Source organism: Calonectris borealis, chromosome 3 (genome assembly GCF_964195595.1).
Source record: "Calonectris borealis chromosome 3, bCalBor7.hap1.2, whole genome shotgun sequence".
Classification (NCBI taxonomy): Eukaryota; Metazoa; Chordata; class Aves; order Procellariiformes; family Procellariidae; genus Calonectris; species Calonectris borealis.
Window position 1 is genome coordinate 61,322,867 of NC_134314.1, and position 27,825 is coordinate 61,350,691.

General features: G+C 40.0%; 1 protein-coding gene across 1 annotated transcript in view; it reads right to left on the reverse strand.

Annotated features, from left to right (window-relative positions):
* Positions 1-27,825, reverse strand: part of PTPRK (protein tyrosine phosphatase receptor type K) — a 424,966-nt gene that overhangs the window by 193,408 nt on the left and 203,733 nt on the right. Inside the window, exon 6 of the mRNA XM_075145810.1 lies at positions 19,709-19,883. Within this exon, the coding sequence (XP_075001911.1) occupies positions 19,709-19,883 (175 nt within the window). The remainder of the gene's footprint in view (positions 1-19,708; positions 19,884-27,825) is intronic.

Consider the following 27,825-nt stretch of genomic DNA (forward strand, 5'->3'; position numbering starts at 1 on the left):
TCTGCTGTTTCTTGCAGTGAAAAAATGATGGTGCATAACAATTTAAAGAAAAAAGAGTAGCCTGCAGCTTCAGAGGGAAGTACTTTCTTCTCTAACTCGAATTAATTGTGGGAACTCATTGCTACAGGATGATGGGCAAAAACACAAGTTCAAAAACAATTTGACAAATTCACAGAAGGGCCATAAAAGATATTGCACACAAATAAGTTGATGTAGTCTCTGGCTTGATAAATCTTAAGCTGTAGAATGCTAGATGCTACGATGACTTATGAAGGGATTGTATCACTGTGAGCCTCTCCCATTCTTGGATCTTCCCCTAAGCTTATATACTAAACTAAGTAGATTTTTTGCCTAGTAGCAGTGTTTTCTTAAGTTGCTATCATATTCTCCAGACGAAAAAAATCAGCAGTGGTCAAGTTACTGATTGAATGTTGGACAAAGAGACATGAACACAGGCTTCAATCCATTCTAGGTGAGTGCCCTCTGCATAAAACTATAAATGCTCCAACTCACCTCTTCTTTTAGGGTGTGAATGGTGCATGGCTACATGGCCACATTTCCTTTCCATTTTATTATAAATTATCATGTTTCTTTTTTTCTGATGCATGAATGGAAAGCTCTTGGTTTTAAAAGAAAAGCTACTTTGCAGAGCTAAAGTAGTATAAGCTAACCAACTGAAAAAAGAGATCAATTTTCTATTGCTTTACATCCCAGAATGGTTAACATAATACAGACGTAGTAAGAAGAGCATAATTATGTTGTACCTGCACTAAGTCATCCCACATACATAATACCTTATGAAAAACTTTCTCCCATCACATCATCCCTTTAATGTGTAGGGAAAAATAAACAGCGAAGGTAAACAAAGTCAGCAAGTAAAATAGCTTGTTTGAACTCCTTTAACTCTTCCTCTCAGTACAGGCCAATCCATGAGTGTTACTGGGGCCTTCAATTGTTAAGCACCTTAAAAGAAGATAAAATTACCACTTGTCTACACAGCCTCTCCTGCCAAGGCAAAATGTTTTGCCCTGCTGTCTGGCTTTGTTTCACAGTCAGTATAAACAGTTCCCCCACTGGTAAGTATTCTAATCCTGTGGTGTTTATACTTTCCTTGGCCTGAATTATTTATCATTTCTTTCTCTACAACACATAAAACAAAAAATGTGTAATGGAAGAGGGCCAGTAACGTTACTGAAGCTCAAAGTACCTTTTGAAATCACTAAAGCGACCCAGATATTTTCCTCTTTGGTATGTTGTCTAATTTTTCTCAAGTTATTTAATAAAGTGTTTCTGCTCATGCCCTATGCCACGTACACCATATATTAACTGACCATAAAAAAGAAACACCCATAATTCCACCTACGTGTCTTTAGCCTGGCCCTTACCTCATCCAGGTTCATAATCCTTCGCTCTTCAATAAAAGACTTTTGCCTTTGTATTGCCTTCTCTCTTCTCTGAATTATGAACACCTTAAGAGTGCTCTCTGGTTCCCCCTCTCCTTTTAAATGTCTTTTTGAACAACTAGAATTACTTCTAATATCGCAACTTGTCACTTTTTCTTCAGCACAGGAATATTTTTAATTTAGACTCAAAACAATAATTTGAGAAGAATGCATTTTTTCCCCCCACTTTTTTTTCTTTTTAAGGGTTTAGTGTGGATGCAAATTTCAAATACACTTTATAGCAGTGCAGTGATGCATGTATAGCTGTCTATCTTGTTATTCATAGATTAATACTGGTATAACAACTACACATATATGTTTGCTTTCCCACACTTCAATTGTACCTATACAAATCAGACTAGCTTACTTCATTATGTTATTGTGAAAAAGCCACACCAAGTGTTATTGTATTTATGTATTTAAATTTCCTGATTAGCATTCTGCACTTTAATGGAATTGGACATGCAGTTTAAGAGAAACATTTTACTTTCTTCCCTCAACCTTTCTTTTCATTTTTTTTTTTTTTTGGTAGATTCCCTCCTCTTCCATACCAAGTCCAACTGTTATTTTTCTTAACAATCCAAAGATGAGGTTTACTGCGCATTTTTCTCTTCAGGGCTATTACATTAAGGCCCATCATTCTGGTATCTGGTTCTCTCTTCTACTATGACAAGATAATGTGGGCTTGAGGGGACATACTAGTATCTCCTGTCAGCCCCCTTCTGTTGTATCAACCCCTCTAAGGCATGTTCATATAAGGAAGCTACTACAGGGGAAAAAAAAAAAACAAGACAACGGTGTTTATCTCAGGAACCATTCCACACCACATTTCCCTGTAGGCACAAGAATTTTGGCAGTGTAGTGTAATCCACTTGCAAAGCAGACTGAGGATGCAGTTTCACATTATAGCTAAGCCAACTTAAAATGACCACATTGTCATGGGGAGTGAACTACCACTCTTCCCTGGTCTTTCCATCTTTTCCAGACCAGTGGTTCTACTGTTAGAAAACTATCCTGACATAAAAATACCCACTTCTTTCTACAGTGTCTGGTTTTTCTTACTTTAGCTCCCCAGTCAGCTCACTGCACAGGGAGACAAGTACGGTTCTGGTGGAAAAGAAGGAGGAATAGCACATCACCGGGAGTGGGAAAAGAGAAGTAGGACCAGGCCTGTTGGTGCATCTGCTGTTACATCAGACACTGATGCACATCCACAGCCCTTGCCCATGCCTACATATATATTTCAGGAAGGGTCCAACAAATAAATAAATAATCTGTGTATGAAGCTGCTCATGATGCACAGAGTCAGTCAAAAACAGAACATGCAGAAAATTCCTTCACAGATTAGGAAGCTTCATTAATTACGGAAGTATGGAGACACGTCTTTTGGAAACCAGACCAAATAGTGACTGACAGGCTTCAGCTCTTTACTGAGTACAAGTCCCTCTGGAAGGCCTCCTCTGTACCCCAAAACTGTGAATCAAAACAGGATTCTTGCCATTACAGGATCGCTTCAATGATTCCCTCTCAATCACTTAAAATTCCAGAATCCTGTGAAATTTTTAATCCCCCCAGGAGTTCCATGGGCTCTGCTAAGCAGGTGATAAATCCCGGCAAATTTCAATAAAGAAACCTCAGGTGCCAAAACCCTGAAAGTTTGCAAAGCTGGAAGTGCAGGAAGCGCAAGGACACCGAACTGACACCCGCAGGAAACAGACTGTAGGTACCTGGTCCATTAATTTCTGTTAATTGCCTGAGAGCTCAACTTAGTTTCATTTGCTTCCACTTGGCATCTGTTTAGTCAGTTGGCCAGAAGGCTGTCTTCTTGCTGAAATATAGTTCGTCTTAATTATCCAAAGTCCTAGTGGTGCAAATGTCTTAGGGACAGAGTCTCCTTAATAAGATGACAGTTTGCACATACCACGTACTGTTTGGCACACACTTCCCCCCCTCCCCCCCTTTTTTAATGTAAGCAATAGCAGCTGTGCAAAACGTTCAGCTTCAAAGCAAGAACATTCTCCTCCTTTCATTACACATTTTTAACGAATTCTTTGTTCCAGCCTGGAAGCACTGACATACCATTCAAGTCCTATTTTGGGGTTCATTGTGTTTTTACATAAAGGGCAACAAAATTTGGTCAAAACAAAACATGAATTGAACCACTCTTATCTGTCTGCAACTCACTCCAGAAAGTTGCTTGGTGAACTCCTTGAAACAACCACTTGGCTTAGCCTGAATAAAAAGCCAACCTGTGCTCTCTCAATCAATTCCTTAACCTTTTATATTATTCAAAGAATAGGCTAAAGCTGCTCCTGAAACAACTGGAAGTAAAACAGGAGGATCACTTTGTTTCTAATTGTGAAAATGTCACTGATAACGACGGTAATTTGGAGAGAAAAGAAGTGTCACTGGGGCACAATTCTTTCTGTTGCAAAGTCCACATACGTAGAGGTCAAGTGTTGCAGGTGTTCCCAGGAAAAAAAAAACTCATGAAATATTTCTTTACGTGGCCATGTTGAATGAAAAATGCAAGAGGAAGGTCAAATAGATTCCTGAAACGGCATTAAGAAATAGCTGAAGTTAAAGAACTTAAGCAGTAAAAATTAAAAATGAAAAGGTGGAGGCAGGTTCTCACATAAAATAAAGACAAATCTCAGGAAAGAAGAAAAGTCTGTAAGCCTAAACTCAAAATATATCTTAAACATGTCTGCAGCCAGACAGAAAGTTGGCATAGTCCAATCTTTTTCTTGAAGAGTCCAATTATATTGCCTTTATGAAACCTTTGGGAAAAGGAGTTACTCTTTCTAGTAAAATAGACTTTTTAATCACCTTTCAATTACCTCATTGTCATTTATTGGCGCATTCAACCTGACAGCATTTTCTCTGCTCCACTGATAAAAGTAGCAACCAGCAGGTAGGGCACAAAAGATGGCTGAGTTAAATCACATTGTGGAAAGTCCAACAGAGGGTCTATTGGTGCAAAACTGAAAAAAATATAAAGAGAAGGCAGTGGCAAAAGCGAGGATTGCAGCATGCCATACTTGTGAGAACTAGCAGAGAAGGGTATTAACGGCAACCTGTGAGCGTGCGTCACATCATTTTGTTAACTTGCTGAAGGACAGCCAATGCAAGGCGTCAAGAGGCCTGAGAAAACTGGTCAGACAAGTACCTCCCCTGCAGAACCTGAGAGGAGAGGCGCATACTCTTGATGCTGCATTAATATGATGCCAACCAAAAATTAGTAGCAAAGCTAATCAGCAAAGCTGATTAGTAGCAAAGCTGATTCGGTTGTACTTTCTTGGGTGGGAACATAGGCCAAATGGCCTGGTTTGAGAGGATGACAAGTGGAACTTTGCAGGCAGCAGTCAATGAGCTGACAGAGTCATCACAGGAGTAAGGTTTGAGTCTCTTGCTTCAAATAACAGGCTAAAGTTCCTGGAACAACTGGAAGAAAAGTACCTTTGCAGAAATACTAATAGCAAGTTTGCAGCAAGGTTTTTTCCCCACAGTTGTCTACTTTACCTGATTCTTGGAACATATGCCATGTTTCACCTAAGTAAAAGCAAAATGGAGAAAAACGTCACAGTCAAGGACTATAGCTTATCTGTTATTAAAATGCTGAGCTCTGTTGATTTCACCCAAGCTGCTTTAACTTGTTCAAGAGCTGAGCAGGAATTGTTGCTTCAGTCATTATTATACTTGGAAAAATTGTGCTGGCTTCCCTCACTCTTTTGTCTTCAGACATCGCAGAGATCAGAAGAAGTTGGTTTGAGGGCATGGGAGGGTGACCTGCAGAGATACTGCTTTTCTTCTCCCTATATTCTGAACTCATGCCTTTCCCCTTTCCCTGGGGCAGGGGTGGACTAGACTAGAAAGGGCCAAAAAGACATAGAAATAGTAGAGGATGTTTTTGGCTGGCTTTCAAGAGGAAAACTCTGTACTCTAAGATGACCCAAGCCTTCAACTACAGGAACATGAGAGATCTCTTCCCCTCTTCAGTCCATTAAGGTGACCAAGTGCTATGCTGCATATGTCCAAAGGAAAACTGCCACAACCCCACATATTAAAAAACAAAAAACCCACCCTACAACTGTACCCTGGAAGTATCTGGCTGCCAACATGAAGCAGTGCAGCAGCAGCCAGACAGCTGCTCCTCTAACACCAATAAAGGGAAGGGGAAAATATTCCCATGGCTGGTGATGCAACCCGTAGATCACAAGCTTGATCACACTGAGTGTATCTTGTTTTCTCTAGGACATGCAAGTCATCCAGTCCAAGAGAAGTGGAAAGTCAAAGAATAAATCATTAGTCAAGACATTTCCAACTGCTGTCAACACATTTCATAGTCAGAGTGAAGTTCAAAGCAGGCATTAAAAATCATGAGACTACAATCTCAATTTTTAAGCCAAAGAAAAGCATTTGGTTTACTCATATCTCCCTTCAAAAGCAGTAGCCTTTACATCTCCAGTTGTTAAAAAACACAACTTATGTTACCATGAGGATGTCAATGTAAGAATAAAACTGAGATTTTCACACAAACTGTGAACTGCAACTTCAGGTTTAAAAAAAAAAAACACCCGCAAAAAAAATTTTTTTTTTTTTTTTAGATTTAATCCTTATTAAATAGTGAAATAGTTCTGATAATCAATACAATACACTAATCTTGGTTTTCTCAGGAAATGAGTAAGCTCCTCTACAGACAGCTTTACAAAAAACACGTACAGCACCGACACTTTGTAGTATTCTTTCTTGTGTCCACAAACAGCTACAGCTCCATATGGCTTATGGGGTTTACCACAAAACAAACACGAGGAGCAAAAAGCTAATATAAATACTCAAAAGTTTGAATAAAAAAATTCCACTAGGTTACAGAAATTATCTTATAGGATGCTTGACAATTTCAAACAGAGCTTAAATCCAGTTAAGTTATAATCCATTTATGTGGGGAAAAATCTAAACAAAAGCTCCAACTTGAGCAAAGTATTTTTACTGTTATTTATTTATTCAAATTAAGTAATTCACAGGAAGTTAGGACTTTTACTTTTCGACCCTACTTTATAAGCCTTGAACCAACACTATGCAATGTCTAAGCCTTTCAGATCACATTGGTTAAGAAGATATTTTGTCGTTAAATCCTCCTTTCTTGGAGGATAAAGGTAATGCATGTAAGTTGACTGTTGACAGATTTTTCCCTACCATCCCTCCTAATCATTTTTGTTAGGCTCTAAGGTTTCTAATGTAAGTCAATTCTAGGCAATTTTTGATTCCTAAGAAGGTACTCTCACTTTTTTCTAACACTGAGCTTTGTCTCTGTTCAGTCCACAAGCTCAACGAGTGGAAATTTTCTCTTTTGTTTACTAGTAAAGAATCCAGAAAGTGAAAAATTGCACTTATATTCATGTACAGACATCAATACATGGGATGGTAAACTCAAAATGTTTGGCAGTACAAGATATGCTACAAGTTTTAAAATTTAAATGGCTAAGAAAAAGGGACACAGAATAACTACATGAAATGTTACAGAAGAGGTCCTGAATACAAAGCAGTTTGCAGGGGGGTGGGGGGGAAATCACACAAAGTTTAGGGAAAAGCTAAAAATTCAAACTGCAGTCCCAACACAACAATGTCATCTTTCCTCTTCGAGGAGGTAGGACACAAACTCTGCCATTAGCAACATGCACATACCTGGGGAACAGGGGAAACACACACATTCATTTTCCTTATAACACTCCTTAAATCTTCTCCAAGACATGCCTGTTTGTGGTTCCGTATCAGTCTCAATGACAAGCTCTCTAGCAAACCAGCACATCCAAATTCAACACTGCATCTCAGCAGGGAAATCTTCCTTTCTGCATGTAGCTAGGCTTCCCTCTTCTTCAGGAGAGGCAGATATGTTTCTCACCATTTTCTATATAATTCTGCAAATATACTATCTTCCAGCAGTTAACACTGCAGGACAATCCTGCAATATGAATTATTAAACAGACAAATATTTAAAACTCTTTAGGAAAGAAAAAAAAAAAACTTCTATCCAAACTATTCTGAGTAAACTTTTTGTAATCTCTTAAAATTACCCTCAAATAACTCCCCAACCAAGATGATTAAAGGTCACTAGTACATTGCAAAGCATATTTTTATGAGATAAATTCCATTATAATTGCAACAACTATTCCAGCCACAATTTAGACATAGAATCCAATTATCCATTTCATTTTCATTTACACCTCATGGGCTAGATCATTTATCATGTTTCATGATAATGATCAGAAGGCACATGGAAGGTGATTTCTGGAAGTAACAAATTACCTACCATATTAGCATAGCTTACAAGATCCTGTCAACAAGTACTATGCATAAATATGAGGTAATTAAATTTACAATGTGCAGGAGTGTTTGATATGCTACTTGCTTTTCTAGCAGCTGCCAAAAAATCTGGGTTACTAAATTCAACATACCAGTTTAGTTGCTTAAGTACAGTAATTTAGCTCTTCATAACACATCAGGAATCATTATGCCACTAGAACACCAACAGGTAGACAGCATGCAGTGGGCTTAAGATCTGGAGATGAATCTCTCATCATCTGATATTATTGCTTCTTGCCACCGAACCATCCATCATGTCTCCGAGACAGCTTGGAATGATAGTCCTGGACCCTCACATTACTGCTCCTTGAACTCTGTCTCATCCATCTTTTGCATCATTCCCCATGTGCAGCTAAGTATCATCTCCCTGCTGCAAAACTGAGTGTGAACCTGTAATGCCTTTAACCTGCGGTGCCACTCTAATAGTAATTGATTTCTTTTTATTGCAGAGACTGTGCTCAGTAAGGCTATGTACGGCTGCTGAAGCCGGGAGGTGGTCAGGACAGTACTACAATGCAAGTGTCTTACGCCTTTAGGAATATGACCCATTTCCAAGGAAATATTGCTATATTTCCATAGCTAGCTATTTTATAACACATGTATATTTATCAATATATAAAATTGGTATATAAAATGTATATATAAATATATATATAATATATATATATATATTTATATATATATAATATATATATATATAATATATATAAAAATATATATATAATATATATAAAATGTGCTCCTACAGTTCATCTACAATTTAATAGCAAGATTCACTCAAATGCAGCTGAAAATTAATATCAGGGGTGGCTTCACTTTGTATTTTTGTTAAGTGATTCAGTATTAGAACACTATTAGATTTTTAAATACATACTAAAGCACACAGGTGCACCTGCATTCAAAAAGGAACTTAGATTAACTCTACATTGATCATGGCAAGACTTCACTAGCATGACGACTTGTGTACCATAAACCACCCAAGACTAAGTGTTTTAATTCAGCTTCATCTGAATGCTGCTATAAAAGTTTAATAAATCAAAATGATCAAAATGCCCCCAGTGGCAGGTTGGGATTCAGTTTCCAATTCAAATTTCCTTTAATATATGGCTTCTCTGACATCCTGCATTTTCTGCCATCTATGTTGAATTCCAAATGCACTCCTTCTCATCATTACCATGCATCTACTCATCGGCACGCTTTTTAACAACCCTGCACAATACACAGAGATGTCAAACCTAGAGGGGTTTTCCCCTCCCCCAAACTGGAAAATGATGGCAGGTAAGGGAACTTTGTCTACCCTTAAGTAAATATTTTCTTAACCTCCCCACTAATGTCAATGGCGTTTAAACTGAGTCAGACCATCCTGATCTGCAGTATTCAAATGAAACATTTGATTTAAATAAACGTAGAGACAGACCAGATACTGGAAGGGAAATTATCCAAGTGAAATACAGCACTGATGTGGTGGGGCAGCCTGGAGACATCTCTAATTAAGATGAGAAAAATCACGTTACTGCAAATGATCTTCATGTCATTGTACTTGGATAAAACACAGATTATAAGAAAAAAAGAAACTCCCTTACTTCCTCCCTGAAGTGACACCTGCTGAGAGCTTTTTCCTCACCTCTTTCTTTCCTTTGCACTGCTTCCCATCAAGTCTAAAGGCAAACAGGGATCCCGCTATTCAGAGTGACTACATTTTAATTTCCCAAATGCTTTATCTGTTGTTTGAATTCACCTATGTACTTTTCCAGTAAGGAGGCACATGAGAAAATGACAGCAGTGTAAAACAACACCTAAACGGTGAGACCACGCTCACGCAATCCATCATTAATGCCACATCTGTGGTATCACCGGCAAAACAATTTTGAACCGGGCTGAGTGAAGCTGCATCATATCTTGGCTTTGCTGGATTAGGCAGAGCAGGTGATACCCAGCTTACGCTGCCTGTAAGGGGGCTGATAATATCTGGTCTGCCACAGAGGCAGAAGACCCCAGAGGAACATTACCTCAAGCCGGCACTAAGCCTGCTGGCACAGAGCTAACTCCTCTGCAGCCGTGAGCTGCCTGGCCAAGTTTATCCCAGGTCACTACTTCCCATTATAGGCTTCCAATGATTTTGATTGACCCTACAGCTGTATTTATTTTACTGCCAAATCACGGCAAGGTCTCCACAAGACCCGACAAGAACGAGTAGCAGTCCGTTGCCTGGCAAGCAGGGGAGGGCCCTTTTCCTGCCCTCCTCCCTGCTCCAGGCTCCTGGCCCTCGGGCCAGCTCTGGCAAGCTGATCGCACTCCCCAGTAAGGCAGAGGTGTCCCAGCCCAGCTGAGAGGGAGCAGCTCAGTGCCCATTTTGTTTGTTGAACCAGCCCATGGAAGCGACACAGCTAGAGCCAAGAGAAGGAGGAGAGGGATTGTGCGTGGCTAGGGGCACAAGAGAGGAGCAAAGCCTCCCTCCCTGCCAACAGCTGCCCTTTCACCGACACCATACCCGAGCTCTAAACACAGCGATCCCTTAAAGCCCTGCCCAGGCTCAGCCCTCCCCGCCTCTGCACTGCTCCCTCTTGGACCAGCACGGGCATTTCTCCTCCACATGGCAAGAGGGATCAGGATTACAAACCTAACTTCAAAAGTTCTCTTTCTGGGTTAATCTTGGGGGAGAAAAAAAAAAAAAACAAACCAACAACAACAACGCTTTATCGACTCATGGGATTTCCCTAACCCCTTGCTAGCAAGTGGTGTGGGACAACAGGAGCAGACCTGCAGAGTGAAGCTGTCAGAGCTGAGGACCCAGTGACCCCTCTGTGCATTTCAGGTAGTTTTGCCCGGGATGAGCTTTAGTCATTGCTCAATGCCTACTGGCAGTTGGAAAGCATTATGTGCCTACCTTTTGGTTTATTTCCTTCTGAAAGAAAGGTAGTTCCCTTGTTCTGATGGGAACAGAGGGCCAGGAAGTGGGGACAATCCGGAGATTTGCTTTCAAAGCACATTCCTGTCTGAAAGTTTATGTACATGGTCGAAGATGACGTTCAGAAAACCAGTCAGGCCCGCTACATGTTCATTCCTGGACATAAAATAGTGTCGCACTTAATAATTAGGAAAGATACAAGAAAAACTATCTGTACTTCTGAAAGTGATCATATGCCTAGAAATGTACGAGCTTCCAATATACAAAAGCAATGCTCAAAAAGAAACAAAAATAGCCATGGTTGGTAAACATCAATCTGGCTAATTACCAGCATCCCTGGCCTTCCTCCTCTTTTTTTTCCTTTGTCCTGCTGGTTTCCACTCAGAGCCTGTGGGAAGAGAGTTCCCATCATGTTTTCCACTAAGAAGTGAGTGGAGGAGATAGAAGATAAGAGGATTTCCACTGGGTTTGCTATCCCATGTGCTCTCCATACAGGTTGGATGAAGCCTTGCAGGAAACACAGCAGGAACTGCTGGCTGCTTGGACTCATGAACCGAAGTGCCACACAGCATCAGCATCCGCCACCGATGTCGGGAAAAAGTATACACTAGGCAATGAAAACCATAAATAGACAGCGTCCCTTGCACAAAATTAATTGTGAATCTGTTTCGTTTCCTGCATGGTTATTTTTAAATAGGTGATTTTTTAAGTTAACTATGATTCTTATATAAAGATATTTAGTAGTTATGCAAAACTGTACGGAGGTTATAAATCTATGCGTTGGCACAAGAGGTTATGTGTTATTCATTCTTACCTGCAGGTGACAACAGGATTGAGTTTGATTGTTTAGGAAATCATCTAACAAAAATAAAGATTAAAAAAAACCACCTCATATCAGCTCAATCACCTTGCATGGTCACTTTTCTTCTCTGATGTAGCCATTAATTTTGTGTTTTGTTAGTATCTGATAAACTCTTTTGACAGGCTCTGTGGCTTCAAGTGTAGAGCAAACAGCATACTTTCAAGAAGAAACAAGACAAGCAGTATTCTCTCTCTGCCTCTGTACTTTGCCCTTCTGCTCTACACTCGCACATCTTCTCCATGAATGAGAAATGAAGTCATGACACTGATGTCCAAGCTGAGAGGCCACCGCCTCTTACTTAAAAGATGCCTGAACCACAGAACTCTGGGAAGGCAAAAATCCTATGCCAGCAATGGACACCTCTACATCTGCTCTTCTCTGATACACTGCCCCAAATACCAGCTACTGAACCCAGCCTCGGGCAGGATGTGGGGCTACAGGACTTTGGCTTTTGCTCTGATCCAGATCAGTCACCTTAAAGTTCAGGGATTCAGCAGGAGGATGCATATCAGCACAGAAGAGGCTAGCTTTTGCCTAATGAGAGTATTAATCTAGACTATATCAAGCAGTACAAAACTCATGTCTTTTGAGATGAAAGCAAAACATGTGCTTTATCTTACATGTTTCAGATCTTCCTGAAGAACAAATCACAGAACTACAACAAAGCAACAGTTCACATTAAAAAGACTTCAAGAGGATTACAAGTAGATAGAAACATTCTTCACCCAAACTAAGACAACGCTGGGATGAGGCAATCAGATAGGCAGTGTCCATCATACCAAAGAGCAGACTAATCTTTGTCAAGAATACAAGGTTCTACTTTTACCACACAAACTTTAAAAATCATGCATACATGAAAAGACTTGAAATAAAAACACCTTGCTCCTCCCTTGAAAAAAAGTACGCAAACTGCTACAAAGCATTGTGGCGTTTCATGTTTAATGTGTCCATTAATGATTTGGATGATGCAAAGTGTACCCTCAGCAAATTTGCAGACAACACCAAACTGGGAGGAGTGACTGATAATGCCAGAGGGTCACGCTGCCATCCAGAGAGACTTCAACAGGCTGGAGAAATGGGCTGACAGGAACCTCATGAAGTTCAACAAGGAGAAGTGCAAAGTCCTGCACCTGGGGAGGAACAAGCCCAGGCACCACCATATGCTGGGAGCCACCCAACTGGAAAGCAGCTTGGCAGAAAAGGACCTGGGGGTCCTGCTGGACACCATGTTGAATATGAGTCAGCAATGGACCCTGGGGGCCAAAAAAAAAATGGCTAATGGTATCCTAGGCTGCTCTAGTCAGCACTGGTGAGGCCACACCTGGAGTGCTGGATCTACTGCTGGGCTCCTCGGTACAAGAGAGACAAGGACATATTGGAGAGAGTCCAATGAAGGGCCACAAAGATGATGATGGGCCTAAGAAGAAAGGCTGAGAGAACTGGGACTGGTCAGCCTGGAGAAGAGAAGCCTGAAGGGGATTCTCATCAATACGTATAAATACCTGAAGGGAGGGCGCAGACAGAGCCAGGCTCTTCTCAGTGGTGCCCAGTGACAGGTCAAGAGGCAATGAAGACGAACTGAAACACAGCAGGGTCCGTCTGAATATCAGGAAACACTTTTTTACTGTGAGGGTGGCCAAGCACTGGCACAGGTTGCCAGGGGAGGTTGTGGAGTCTCCATGCTTGGAGCTATTCAGAAGCCATCTGAACATGGTCCTGGGCAACCAGCTCTACATGGTTCTGTCTGAGAAAGGAGGCTGGGCCAGATGACCTCCAGGGGTCCACTCCAACCTCAACCATTCTCTGATTCTGTGATTTCAAATATAGCCCTGCGCAGCCAAGATTGCTCAACATAGAATGATGGAATTGAGCCTGTTCCAGACACTCTGCATTTCTGCTACCTCCTGCAAATTCAAGTCCCTTTTAAAGGCTTCTTTTAAAAATGCAGTCAAAACTATTTCTTCTGCTTCTCCAGGAAAAGCAATTTTCCTGTGCTTTCTAAAGAAAATGTGCAATTTGCCTATTAATTACGTAAACCAGAGACAAATGTTGCCTTAGCAAAGGAGATAAGCAGAGTTACTTGCACAGAAGAGTTGCCTGATGAGAAAGCGAGGCTGCTACTCCTGGTATGGTAGATGTGCAAAGAGCTCGGAACCCCTCAATTTATTAATTATGAACATATAGAGCTACTGAGGTATTTTTCTATATTCTGTCATTCTTCTTATGTAAGGAGGCAGGATTTGACTTCAAGGTGACAGCCTTTCTTTACTTGCTGCAAGAAACAGAGGATTGAAAACAGAAAAATTTCTGTGTTGAACCTGCTTAAAGAGGATGAGATCTTAATAGTAGAGAAATTAAAACCAGAGGATGTCACAAAAAGATCAAGTTAATTGGATCCTGGACTCTTTGAAAGATGCTTACACTAAATATACACGCAAAATATATCTTGTGTTTTATTACCGAGCTTTAGAAAAACGTCACCGAATCATGCATTATTTTTCTGACTGCTGTAAAGTCATTAAAACATTGTCATCTGCTTTTCCTACAAGGATACAACCATGAGAGAATTATGCTTCGGCTAATGGGAAAACTTGGGCTATAAAGTAGTTCTGAAGGTGGGCTGAGGGTCCAAAAGAGTAACAGTAATAATATCTGTACTCCAGGAATGCACCTCATGAACCAGGCATAGCAGCCACATGGCTCTTCCAACTCACAACTAACATGTTTGCATACTCCTACAAGAGTATTACTAAGGGGCACTTAGCCAAGATAATGATGTAAAGCCAACAAAATTCAGCAACTTGGACTGTGGAACCTCTCTCCCCAGTTTCCCCTCTGCTCTGAAATTCAGTGAATTCAGAGAAACCCACACCCAAAGACCTTGCTCAAGACTCTGCAAAGACACAATCCAAAGCCCTATCACATATCACCACTGTCTCCTGGAGATTGAATTTCGGAACACATTGCAAAGTATCACTAATAGCCTGATTTGTCTAGCATTTATGGAACTGATGGTGGGCGATATGACCGGCGGACGGGGAGGAGGGAGAGGGGAAAAAAAAATCTACTATTCATCAGACGGAGAACTTAATACTGGAGGACAGCGATATGGGTCATTTTGCAAAATTGGTACATACAGATTTAGCCTGTTTTCAAGCAGAGAGTATATATTCAAACTACCTGAAGCATTTTCTTCTATCTGCCACCCAGTGCATATTTTTAAGTCCACTACTATACTGAACAAATAAACCAGGCCGAAAAATTGAGGACGCACACTGGTAGCAAGTCCAGAGATTTCACTTTTTTCCAGACAAAACAAGTACTAGTGAAATTTGTAAAGTGAATTTCAAAACACAACTTTATCAAAAGGAAAGACTTCAGTTTTCTTTTAAGAAAAAAAAAAATAATGCTCCTACAAGAGTATTTGCCAGGGGGAAACTCCATCTTCACAGTGTTCTGGCATCACCAGGGACCAGTCAGATTGTTGGTTTTCCTGTATAAAATCCTTACACGGATTTCAGACAAGAAACAGAGAAATATCAGTGCCAGACTTACTTCCATAACAGAAACTGCTTCTGATGGCAAACTAAATCCAGTACAGGAAATAAAGAAGAATATCATTACAAACCTCACCATAACTTGAACAAATGACTTTGAGGAGAGACCACTTGCCAAGTCAAAGCAAATACAAGAAACAAAATAACTTCTTTCATATTAGTAAACCCATACAAACAGGTCAGTTTACCAGAATTAGTGATTTCTGGGTCCGAAGACAGTAGCGGAAAACATGTGGAAGAAAATTGCCTTTCTTTTGTTTTCTGTTGCTAACTTGGATTTACCAGTACCATATTGGAACTACAAATCCAGGTGCAGACCTCTCCTTGTTTGACCTTACCACAGAAGAGCTGTTTGGGTTGGATGAAGAAATTTTAAAAAGAAAAACTACATTCATCTAGTGAAAACATCAAAATTTGTTATAATTTATGACTCCAATAAAACTTAGAAACTTGTCAGTAGAACCAGACATGTGGTAGAGCTATTCACAGGTTATTAACAAACATTACGGTTGATTCATACAGAGTCGTTTTCCTTATTTTTCTTCTCTGTCTTTAATACTAACCTACATTTTCTTCCAACTAATCTATGTAAGATCCACTACACACCATATTTCCTGCTGATTTTGCAGTATTTAATAGCATAATATTAAGTTTTGTACAATTAGTCTGTTAACAATGTGTAGCTACTTTAAAGGAAAACAAACTTGGGAAAGCATACAAAAACTTTACATGAAATGTAATTCCCTACCATACCGTTTGAGAGAGTGGTTTCCTTGGGATTTTTTTTGACAATCAGAGCAACAAACTGCTGTTTCACGAAAATAAATTTAAAAAAAAAAAAAAAAAAAGAAAGAAAGACTTAGCACTCAAGTGGATCTTCCAGATCCACTGCAGCCAAAGAAACCAGTGGTTTCATCCACGGTCCCTGCAGGACTGCCTGAGTGTAAGATATTCCAAATGGGGACAATTGGGATTATTCTACAAAGCTTTGCTAACAAACCACGTAAGAATGCAACATTAGTTTCATCTCCTCCTGATAGCCACTTTTAACATGCCAAGTCAACCAAGAAGTTGATCACAATTGCTGTGATGAAAACTAGCTTGTTTCTTGATGCACAAGGTCGCTTTTCTGATAAATATTGCCAACTTCAGACAAATATTCCAGTAGTTTTTAAGAGCTCTGAACAATGACATAGTACAAGAACTGGTTAAAGGGCAAAGATCTTAACTGACTGAAGAGAGCAATGCTATTTGGTACTGTAATTTGAAAAGTCTACACAATTGTATATAGCAAGTATATGCATGAGCCAGGGCACGGGTGATGTCTTTGGGCGCTTAATTTCTACAATTCCATGTTAGGTATTAAAAGGAGCAGAAAGACTTTGAGAGCACCATACGGGTATTCTCAAAAGCAAGTAAGAAACAAGTAAAAAGAAAGAAACTGTCAGTGTCTTCTTGTTCACGCTTACATATCACAGCTATTGTTCCTCCCAGCATCTCCCTCAAGTTCCAGTGCAGACAACCCTGAAGACATCAAGAAATTACCTTCCCAGAAATTGCCAATTTACCGGCCACCAAGGGAAAATATAAATAGACAATTAATCAGATGGACCTATTCAGGAGGATAAGTCAACTAACAGTAATGACAGCTTCCTGTAAAAGGAAGGGAAAAGGGAGAGCTCCTTCTACACATATCCAAGAATGACAGCAATGCCATAGAAACTGTGTAAAAAAATCAATACAATACAGCCACTGAGCTGGGAGTTGAAGACCAGCTTTAAGCAAAGGTGAGACATTAAATCATTGACTGGAACTACTTTTGGTAAAATGTCATAATTGAATTACAAATCCTATCCTAGTCTCATTTTTCTTCAAAAAATTAATCAGAGTAATTGAATTATCCCTTTCAGGGTCTTTAAATGTATACCATCCCTCCCAGGTAACTACATTTGCAATATAGCTTAGAACTCCACTGAAAGTAATTCTTCTGTTAAAGCTCAAAATGAAATAATGATGTTTCAGCATGATGTACATTATATAACTGGAAATTTTCATTACCAGGACTCACTTAGGGACTGCCCATCAGAAAAGTATCAGATGCCTCTACACCTCTATTATGGTACCACATGTCTATACACATGTTGAACACGTGAGGATCTCGGCCATGTACCTAAACATCCAGGTTTCGAGTTACTGGGCAACAACTCTTCTTCCTCCTCTCTAATAACCAGTGTTGTCAATAAAGTTTGGCCTTACAAACCGAAGACCTTATCATTACTCAAAATGATCTGGAAGCAAGACTAAAGCCATGACAAAGTAAATTGTGTTTCATCGTTTTTTTCCCCTCCTCTGGCTGTGAGAACACACAGATCAATACTCTTCAGCATGAGAATTCTGCAGCGAAATTTTCATTTGTTACAAACAGCAACAAAAAGGCCCCAAGCATGCCCTGTCACTTCCAGTTTAGAAGGAAACGCACTAATAAACTCTTCCCCCTGGGTCATCTTTGACAATGGGCAATACTATGCCAGCTCTTATTAAAGGCAATTCGTATCAGTGGCCCAAAAATTTCCTTTAAAATTATCATCTTTTGTATCCATGTAGCAAGATGTCAGCTTTAAAGTGCCACGGAGATATAGGACCTGTCATTATGGTTAATTTTCAGTACAGTTTTAACACCAGGGTAGCTGATCCCTAAGGGTATGCTTTTTTGGCTAACAAGATTTATTTAGTGGTTATCCAGACAAACAAGAAAATATATTACTGTATATTGCTTTTCAAATATAACAGCAAGCAATAAATCCTACTATAAAACATAAATCTTTCTTCTCTACCATTATGTCAAATAGATGAAAATGTTTTTAGAAGATTAATCTTTTTCTTTTCTTTTTCTTTTCTTTTTTTTAAATTATATATAAAAAAACCCCAACCTTAAAATTCTTGGGCTTCCAATGCAAAAAGCACACAAAAAGTAAAATTAACCTTAAAATATGAAACCTATATAGCTGTTGTATATATAGCTAGATATCAAGTTCATGTTTCAAGCCATAAAGATGGTATTCTCTGTCAAATGACCCAAGCTTCTCAGCAGAACAATATGTTGCATTGAAAAAGAGACTACTATGAACTTTGATATTGTAATCTCATTTTTTTGAGAGAAAGAGTGGGTTAAACACCACTTTATTGCTCTACTATAATAGAAAAAATAGAAAAAATAGTTTATTGGATAAATACACCCATTTGCCTTGCTTTTCTAACAACACAACAGAAAGTCTCTTTTCACGCTGTAACAGGACTAATTTCATTGTATTAAGATGAAGACCATCTTGCACTTTGCTAGACAAAAGGTACATCTACAGAATAAAAAAGCTGTCAACATATTGTCTAAGTTCTCATATGGTCAGCAAAGCCCATTTTTATTGATGTTATATAGAAGGCATAAAACCTCGTTGAACTCAATCAACTGGTCTCCCGGGGAAAAGACCTCTGCCAGTAAATGCCAGATTCCAAACATCTTCGAGCATCTCCTATGCTACTTTTATTTCTACAAGCTGAGGACAAACTTGCTTTCCCTGTCCCAGGTCCAGACGCAGTGGCTGAATCCCAGATGCCAACTGACCAAACAGCCGATTGCTGGACCAACGAGTCAAGCGAGAGCCCGTCATGCGCCCGACCCCTGCACTTACCTGGCCAAAACAGCCCCCGCACCAGCATCACAGACAAATTCTCTACACCACTTCTTTTTCCCACTTCAAAAACATTAAGCCTCATCACAACTAAGAGTGAAATGGGCAGTTTTGCAGGTGACACAATTAGGCAAGGAAAGACTTCATAGCTTATCCCAGGCCAAACAGCAAGTGACTTTTGAAAGTGAAAACTGAACTATATTCAACCATATCCTTCGCCAGTCAGATGACATGCTTCCAGAACACAAAATGCATAAATAAATCACTAACCTGACATCACCACACACAAGCTATGATTGCACCCCAGCAGACTTCTGAATGAATTGCAACAAAAAAGTATTTCAAATAGAAAAAGGCAAGTTTTTCATTTTTTTCCTCCTACTTCAGAGGTTGGAAATCATCATAGAACATCTCCGTAATGCTCTTAGTCCTTGGGTAGGTGAAAGTTTACAACTATTTTATAACTACCTGTCTTCCACGTAACAGAACAATGTATTATTATTTGCTGTACTACTAGTCTGCTCAAGGCAACAGGTTTTAAAAAGGAATGTTAACTAACCACAGTGGATTCTCTCATACCTGTAAAAATATTTATGAAAATTTAAGCAGTTTTCACCTTAAGCTCAACAAATAGCAACCAAACAAAAGCATACAGGCATGTTACACAAATTGCAAGATCAGGGTTTTTATACAGATGTATTCTATGGAAAGCAATTGTAAGAAGTTTTGCAAACCAGTCTCATTTTATGACAATTTCAGAAGCCTCATAGGGCTATCTTTGTATGATCATTTCAGATCAAGGCATCTGTAGGCTAAATAAAAGGTGTAAGTAGAAAGCACTGGTATTAAGAGCATTTAAATGGATAAAATGAAAGCAATTAAAACTTTACCTCGAACAATAAGTTGAGCAAAATTTGACACTCCTGAACCTCTCTCTGACTGAGTCACACAGCGGTATAAATCCTGGTCGGTTTTTGTCACCTCTTGCAACTTAAAGGTAGCAGCAAATCTTCTGTGATTAATATTTTTAGTCTGAGCAACTGGAATATCTTCCCCATTTCTTCTCTGAAAATAAGAGAAACCAAGGCAGAGTTATCTCACAAGAATACAAAAGACATTTATTATGATCATCATACAAAGAGTACATAAAAACACCAAACGCATTCGCCTTATGCTGCATTTCCATGGTAGAAGAGCTCAGTGCTGAGGTCCCATCAAGAGACAAGCAGTACTCAAAAGCATTTCAGAATCAAGTTTGGGGGTGAAAAGCACCATCAGGCTTTCACAGTGCCACAAAACACGACCATGACATACTCAACTGCCGTTGCTTCATAGCTGGAACCACAGGAGAGCCCAGCAGTAGCAGTTGCACTCCTAAGAAAATTCATTCAACTTTAAATAAAATTATAACAGATACACTAGGTGTATTGTAAGAAATATTTAAACAAACCTGGCATTGAGGGATTTCATAGGTTTTCAACAGCTCTTTTTCAGCAACCAGCCAATGTTTCCTTTATAATGCTCCCTTTTATCTGCCCAAATTCAATACCTTCTAGAATTGTACCTTTGTCATACTAAGCACCACCTATCTACCTAAAGCTAGTTGAAATAAAAAGGGGAGGAAAGGAAGCTGCTAAAAGAGGAATGATGTATGTCATTTAAAGGAAGGAGCTTAAAGAGTTCTGAAAAAATCATAGCTTCCACAAATCACTGAAAAATTTAATCTGTCTGGAGCTGTGGGGCAGGGTGAGAGGTCAGTAAGGTATAAACAGTTTGAGCACTATTGTGACCCTTCTTCCTTATTCCCATTCATATTAAATGCTCAATTTTGATTTTAATCGAAGAACAGACTCTCCACCAAAAGTTAGCATTAAAAAAAAAAACACCACCAAAACAGAAACATGCACCAAGTGAACAATGTTCCTACTTTCTCCCATGGATCAACTGCATGTTATTCCCCGACCAGGATAAAGTTTCTGAGCACTCAGCGTTGCTCAGTCACGAGAAAGACATCATCATTTCCTGGTAACTGCATCACCTGCTCTGCTCGATACATAGCAAAACATGACCTACATGGACATTCTTAGCTCTAATCAACCCCTGGAATGAGAAACTTCATTGAGGTTTTAAACTCCGAGCTTTCTGCCTAACACAAGAAGCAGCACTGCTGAGCCACAAGATTTAATAACCTGAAAGCTTGTGGCAAAAATAGAAAGGGGAGAAAAAGGAAATGAGTTAATGCTGCATGTGTATATTAGCTGGCCTCCTGTCACAGGCAGGAGTACTTCATAATACTCAAACACTTCGTTTTACATCTACCCTTCATGATCTTAGCATGGGTTAGTCACTCTCTAAACAGTTTTATGGTAGCCAGGGATTCAGCACTGCTTCAAACTCACCAAAACAAATATTCATTTTAACTATTAATATGTTTAAACAGATGAATTTTAGCTTCTGCTATCCTTCTTGCAGCAGTTAAAGCACCCATCCCATGCTTCACTGCTAGCCTTGGGTGAAAACGTTTATTTATACCTACCTGGCAGATTTCAGTCACTGGTATTCCACTACGAAGACCACGCCATCACCTTTCTCAACAGCAGGTTTATTGGTGTGACTCTTCCTCATTTCATGAAGACACCACCCAGTTTCCCCTGCCCCAGCCACCCTCCTTGCCGTTACACCAGAAACGTCAGGGAGCCGCTACCCAGGGGCAAGCTCAGCCTGCAGGGCCAGGCCAGAAAGGACAGTGAGATGCAAAGGGTGAAACCAGATCTCCAAAAGAAGATGGCGCACGAGACACTTCCAAAAGGTACTCTCGCTGCTTCTCCCTAAAACAGTCACAACCCCGTAACCACCAAAAGCCTGTTCTTCACGTGGATGCTATCTGACAGGGTGGTTCACAGGGCAAAAGCAACGGAGGTTGGGCACTTGGAAACCTGGATCCACTGCAGCGCAGCCAAGTCGCCCTGCGGCAAGCATGGCTCCCTCCTCAGCTCTGCGAATATCTGCCTCCTATTAAGAAGAATTAAGGAAGTTTGCTGATGCCTGCAAAGACTCCTACGAATGAAAGGCCTTATTGGACTTCAGGGATCAATAGAATCATAGAATAGTCTGGGTTGGAAGGGACCTTTAAAGGTCATCTAGTCCAACCACCCTGCCGTGGGCAGGGACATCTTCAACTGGATCAGGTTGCTCAGAGCCCCCTCCAACCTGACCTTGAATGTTTCCAGGGATGGGGCATCTACCACCTCTCTGGGCAACCTGGTCCAGTGTTTCACCACCCTCATCGTAAAAAATTTCTTCCTTATAGCTAGTCTGAATCTACCCTCTTTTAGTTTAAAACCATTACCCCTTGTCCTGTCGCAACAGGCCCTGCTAAAAAGTTTGTCTCCATAATGAAATTATTAAATTCCAATATCACACAAATGAGGGGTGATGTTAAAGGCTTTATTTCAGTGCTGCTTAAGCTACAGTAAAATTCTTTTGTGGGAAGTGTACCTCCCCCTCCGGTTAGCTGGCTTCTCCTGATAGCAAAAGCTAAATCTGAAAGCAGGATTTTCAAGCTACTTTCCCCCTCCTCCAGTTCCAACCAAAGGCTTGAACTCTCTGGAATGATAAATTAATATAAAACTTGGATCTAGTGTCTTGAAGTAACCAAAATAAACAAACCTCATGGTACTTTCTTCCTCTCGTGCTTGTCTGTGCCCTCCTGCAGGACGTGCTCTCATTGCCACACCACAGCCAGCCAGCAAAGGGAAGTCGAGCTCCCCCAGTAAACACAAACTTGCCATATAATTGTTAAAATGACCAAGCAGCATATAATAAACAGAAGGCGTATTTTTAAAAATTATATGATAGCAGACTTGACAAGTAACCCATGTAATGCAGTCATGTTTGCTCTGCTATGAAAGGAAAAATAAGTATCAGAGAGTTTTCTAAAATGGAGGACTTCCTTCAATGAGTCCAGTGCTTTAAATCTGAATGCCAAGCAATCAGTCTGCAGCAGAGAAGCACATCCAAGCTTGCTGTGTAAAATAATTTACCCTCCGAAGCTCAGAACTTGCTTACTTAAGCTGGTCTGCACGCTTCACGTTAGAGAAACAAAGTGAATTGGGCTCCTGCTTAAAATGAAACATTAATGCACTTTCAGAGCAATTAATCAAAATTAAATTTAACAAGCTTTACAGTTCTACTGCAACAACAAAACCTAGGATTTCCTTTTCTATTTACATCACTGGTTTTCTACAACTTTATCTTACAAGGCTTGGAGTAGTTGCTGAAGTTTCTCTGTATCAGGATTTGTTTCTTGAGAATCCAACTGCACAATTACAACTTCAAAGTCTATCTTCATGTACAGCTTATGCATTGAAATATTTTTCCATCATTAAAATGATGAAAAGTTCAAACAGAAGAGAGTTCTCACTTAAAATGAATGTTAAAGAAAATACCCTGTATTCATTTCAGCGCGTATCCCTTACACCAGTAAGCCATTAGCCAGTCAGAGTTCAGATGCACTGCCACGATCTCTTAATTAAATTCTTCTTTTTAATGTCAGGGCATTACTACTGATTTTAAAGGAGAGGAAAGAAAGGCAGCAGTGCTCTCTGCTTATTAGAGGGTTCCTGGTACATACTGTTTCAATTTATGTCCTGCTCACACTGAACAGAGCTTGAAAACGCTGCTCAATTAGGTTTTAAAAACTCAATTTAAAATTAATGTGGAGTTATACTAATAGGTAATGGCTGTACCCTGTGTGATCCTTGGTTCCTCCAGTCCCTTGCTGTCTGATTTGATAACCCTGAATTGCTCATTTGGGAGAGGTCACCACCAGGCAGTTCTCCTCCTTTTGTGAAAATAAGTCTAGGCTTCATAAAGAACTATGCTCTATAAACACTTGACTGAAATAAATATAAGCATGTGGAAAAGCCTCCTTAATTCTGACATTTCAGGCATTTAAAATTATGACCTTAAATAAGTCTCTATGACTTCAAGGTTATTTTTAATTTGATAGGAACATGATTTTATTAATTTTTTTTTTCAGGCAATAAAATGAGATCATCTATATTTTAAACAAAGTCAACAGTAAAGTCTACGCAGCTTAAAAAACAATCATAGGCAAATTAACAAAGAGCCTTAAATTTCTCTTTTCTGTCTCATGAAAGAAATCAAGCACTTAATAAACATGAAATGAAATTTTAGTGGATCTTCCAGAACCCGAATGCAATCAGAAGCATCTAAACACCCCAAGATCTTATTTAATTGGTAGAATTCAGGTGCATTTCTAATTTTCTAATACAAATTTAAAACTTATCTGCATTTCTCTTTGTTTAAACAGCAATAAGATACCATAACTTTCTGTGGTGATGTTCCCTCTAAATTTTTCTGAGCTCCTTTTTTTCATACCAAGTGATTTTTATCAGCCTGGACAGCTCAACCTTACACATCCCTGTCCCTTCCCTAGTGTAAACACCTTAAAATAAGTCCACTCCACTGCTAATAATTACAGTCAACTCTGGTTGCCTTCTCAGGCTCTCGGCTGGATGCCAGGATGCCTCCAGAGATCAGAAGATGTCAACACTTCGGCTGCAGTGACACACGCGTTACTCTGGCAGCAGCGCCCACTTCAGCTGGCCCCCAGCCGCTCCCTCCTTGCCTTCACTCCTGTGCTCACACAGAAAACTGACCTGGAATAAAAAAAACCTTCCTGGAAAACATATGCCCTCCCCAGATACTATCATCACCAAACGGATTAGCTCATGATCGGATTCACTGCGCGGCCACAGGGAGCGGAGGAGAGAGCAGGATCTGTGCGGGGAGCAGGGAGCAAGCCGGGAGTTTGCCTAGGCAGCTCGGTCCCCAAAGGTGCAATCAAAACTTCACCGGACAGCAGAAGGGCTGGAAGGATGCCCCCAGCAGCCCGGGGAATTACACCTCTGCTGCCCCGAGGAAAAGGGAATTTGTAAATAACGTGCTCCAAAACGTTCCTGGTTTTACACGTTGTGTAAAGGGAGGAATGCCATTTTTTGCAAGAGGGAAAAGGGTTGAATGTGGATAGTTTGAATGCCAGCAATAACGCATGATCTCTGCCAAAAGATGTTTTCGAAAAATAAAACAATGTGAGGGGAATAAACAACACAAATAACTATACTTTTTAAATTTTACTTACATGTAGCTGTCTGGCACTTTTCAGCACATGCTTTTACAGCATTTAGGACACAATTTCCAAACGGAGAAAAATCTATCTTTCTAAAAAAATTTCTTTGTTATTATTTTTATTTTATTCTTTTACACAAATGTCTCAATATATTCTTGGGACTTTAAAACTCATAAACATACTAGAAACATAATAGAGCATGACATCCATTTATCGTAAGAAATGATAAATAAAATTCTAATTTTTTCCCCACCCACAAAAAAGCAAATGACTGGGATTTTTTTTTCCCAGTTAATTTTATTTACAAATACACGATCTAAGCCCTAAGAAATTTTTTTTTTCAAGCAGAACATGAACTGGAACTATACCTTAAATAATATGCCTAGATAGTCCTATTTTCTTCTTAGTATACAAGAAGGTGAAGTAGCAATTTCTTTTGTTTGATCAGTGTTTAAGAGAATGCATGCAGTTAAAGTAAAACTTTTTTTCAGTAGGAAATTAATACAACTTGCTTTAATTTGCTGGTCTCCCTACATGCAGGGCAAACCAGACTAAGATTCTACTTTCCAATGAACCACACATTCATTTATTAGCAGGAAAAGCAACACAGCTTCTCCCATGCAAACATATACTGAAGATCTTGAATAAATGAGACAAGCCAAGTTTTATCCTGCACGCTGCACTGCAGTACAGAAAAATCCATGATTACTTTAAATGTCTTAGTTACATGCACTGCTGTTACTCAAACTTGTCCACTTTCAAGTAGCTCAATTTCTCTTGCGCTGCATTGAACCTCCTACTGAAGCAAGCAAAGATTCTCATGAAATAATCTAATTGAGAGCCATCTGGCCCTTCAGAGGTGGCAATCCTAATTTATTTTATTATAATAAAATCTACCGGAGGCAAAATAGCAAAATTCATACTACAGTGTCCCTGGCCATTCCACTGCACAAATAAAAACTACACTCACTTTCTCTGGACATTTTAAAGCCTCTTATTTTGAACCTAATCTAACACATGCCACAAAAAAAAAAAAAAATCTATATTTAAAAAAAAAAAAAAAGAAGTTTTTCAGAAAGCTATAGTTCCTGAATGCAGTGTTGTTGATTTTTTTTTTAAAAAAACATAATTCACAGAAATACAAATTCTGGATTAAAGACCTATGTCACCTTAAGCAGAGCATGCTGAACTACAGTATTCATCCTGCAGCTCTAAACAAAAAAATCTGATTAGTTAGGAGAAGACAACGAAGGAAAAAATTTGCAAAAAAAACCACTACTGAAGACCAACATCACCCATGACATTTCCTCAAACACTTCTCAGCAGACAATTTTACCCTTTTCTAGAAGCAGCCAAGTATACCAGCTGCTCTTATTCTTCTGCAATTCATTAAGTGCTGCAGCTCTTCGAGGAAACTAGGGCCTGGGGTATTAGGCTACCTGCCGCACATCACACCGCCGAAGAGGAGACAACCTGCACGCGTTAACAGACAAGACTCACAGGACTCAACGGTCAAGGAATTTACAACAACGTATGTTTTTATAAACGTTGTCTTAATTTCAGGTGTCTGACTGACATGGGTTTAAGCCACTGGTGGCTGAGGAAATACTACCAGCACCACACAGAGTGACCAAACTTCCACTTCAGCTGGTCTAGCTGCAAACTACAAAGCGGCAAGGAGGAGAAGGCGGTGCCCGGTGTTCCCGGTGGTCAGCGAGCTGCCCCCCGGCACTGCCGCCGGCACAGGCCCCAGCACCGGCACGGCCCCCCCAGCGCCTGGTGCTCCAGCCGCCGAGGGGAGGGAGCAGCAGCGTCCCCAGGGAAGACCTGCAGGGATGACAACCCTAACGGCTGCCGTGTAAACTAAATGACTGGTAGCTACGCAGGCTGGAGGACTTAGTTAACTGGGGCAGAATTAAATTAAAACCAGGAGGATTACAGTATTTCATGTTGCTGAAACCTAAGATGACAGGGCATCTAGGGAGAACTGCCATATTTATCCAAGAAGCCGATAAACTGGGGAGGGAGAGTGGGAGAATGGTTCATTCAGGGTTAAATGACATAGATAGCATCAAAGGTGAATACAGAGCGAAAAGACGGGGGGGAGGAAAAAAAAAACCTTTCCGAAACAAACAAGTTAGAAGGAGAATATCAAATATGAAGTTATGAATACTGTATTTTTCATTGGTGAATATTCTTTATAACAATGTCAGAGTCAGCAGAGTGTGATACAGAATAAACTACAAGTCACGTAATTTACAAGTAGCTTGATAATATCACTTCATGGCAGCTTTTCATACATCTTTGAAAAAAATGTTTGGAAAACCAGAACATAAATATGATGAGGTGAAAGTGCAGGTAAAATAGACAAGCCACTGCAAAAGATGAGCCCTCTCCTCTATGCTTCCCTGTTCTGTTGCTCATTTTCAAAAACATCTTTTCTATAAGTAAAAGCAAGCAATGATGAGAAAAATGAGGCAAGTGAAGTTTCTGTGCAGGCCTTAAGTGCAACAGAAAAGGAACTTACATGCTGCTTGGCCACTGTCAGTAATGATGATACAGGGAAGATGATGTAGACTTGAGTGGCATTTTACTGGCTGAGAAAAAAAGGTTTGGTATCAACAGACAGTAATATTTACCGTTACAAATCAGCACTTGCCGTGAGCAGATGATGCTGATGATCCAAAAATCTGCCGTCTCCCCAGAGGCTCCTCACAGGTTCACCCACCTCTCCTGCCACCCAGGGAGGAGAGCGAACCCGGAGGGATCGGTCCTCTCTCCTCCCACAGCCTCCACACAACATCATGGCTTCAACTCCTTCTTAGGGCCAGCAGGCCTGACTGACTTATTTCA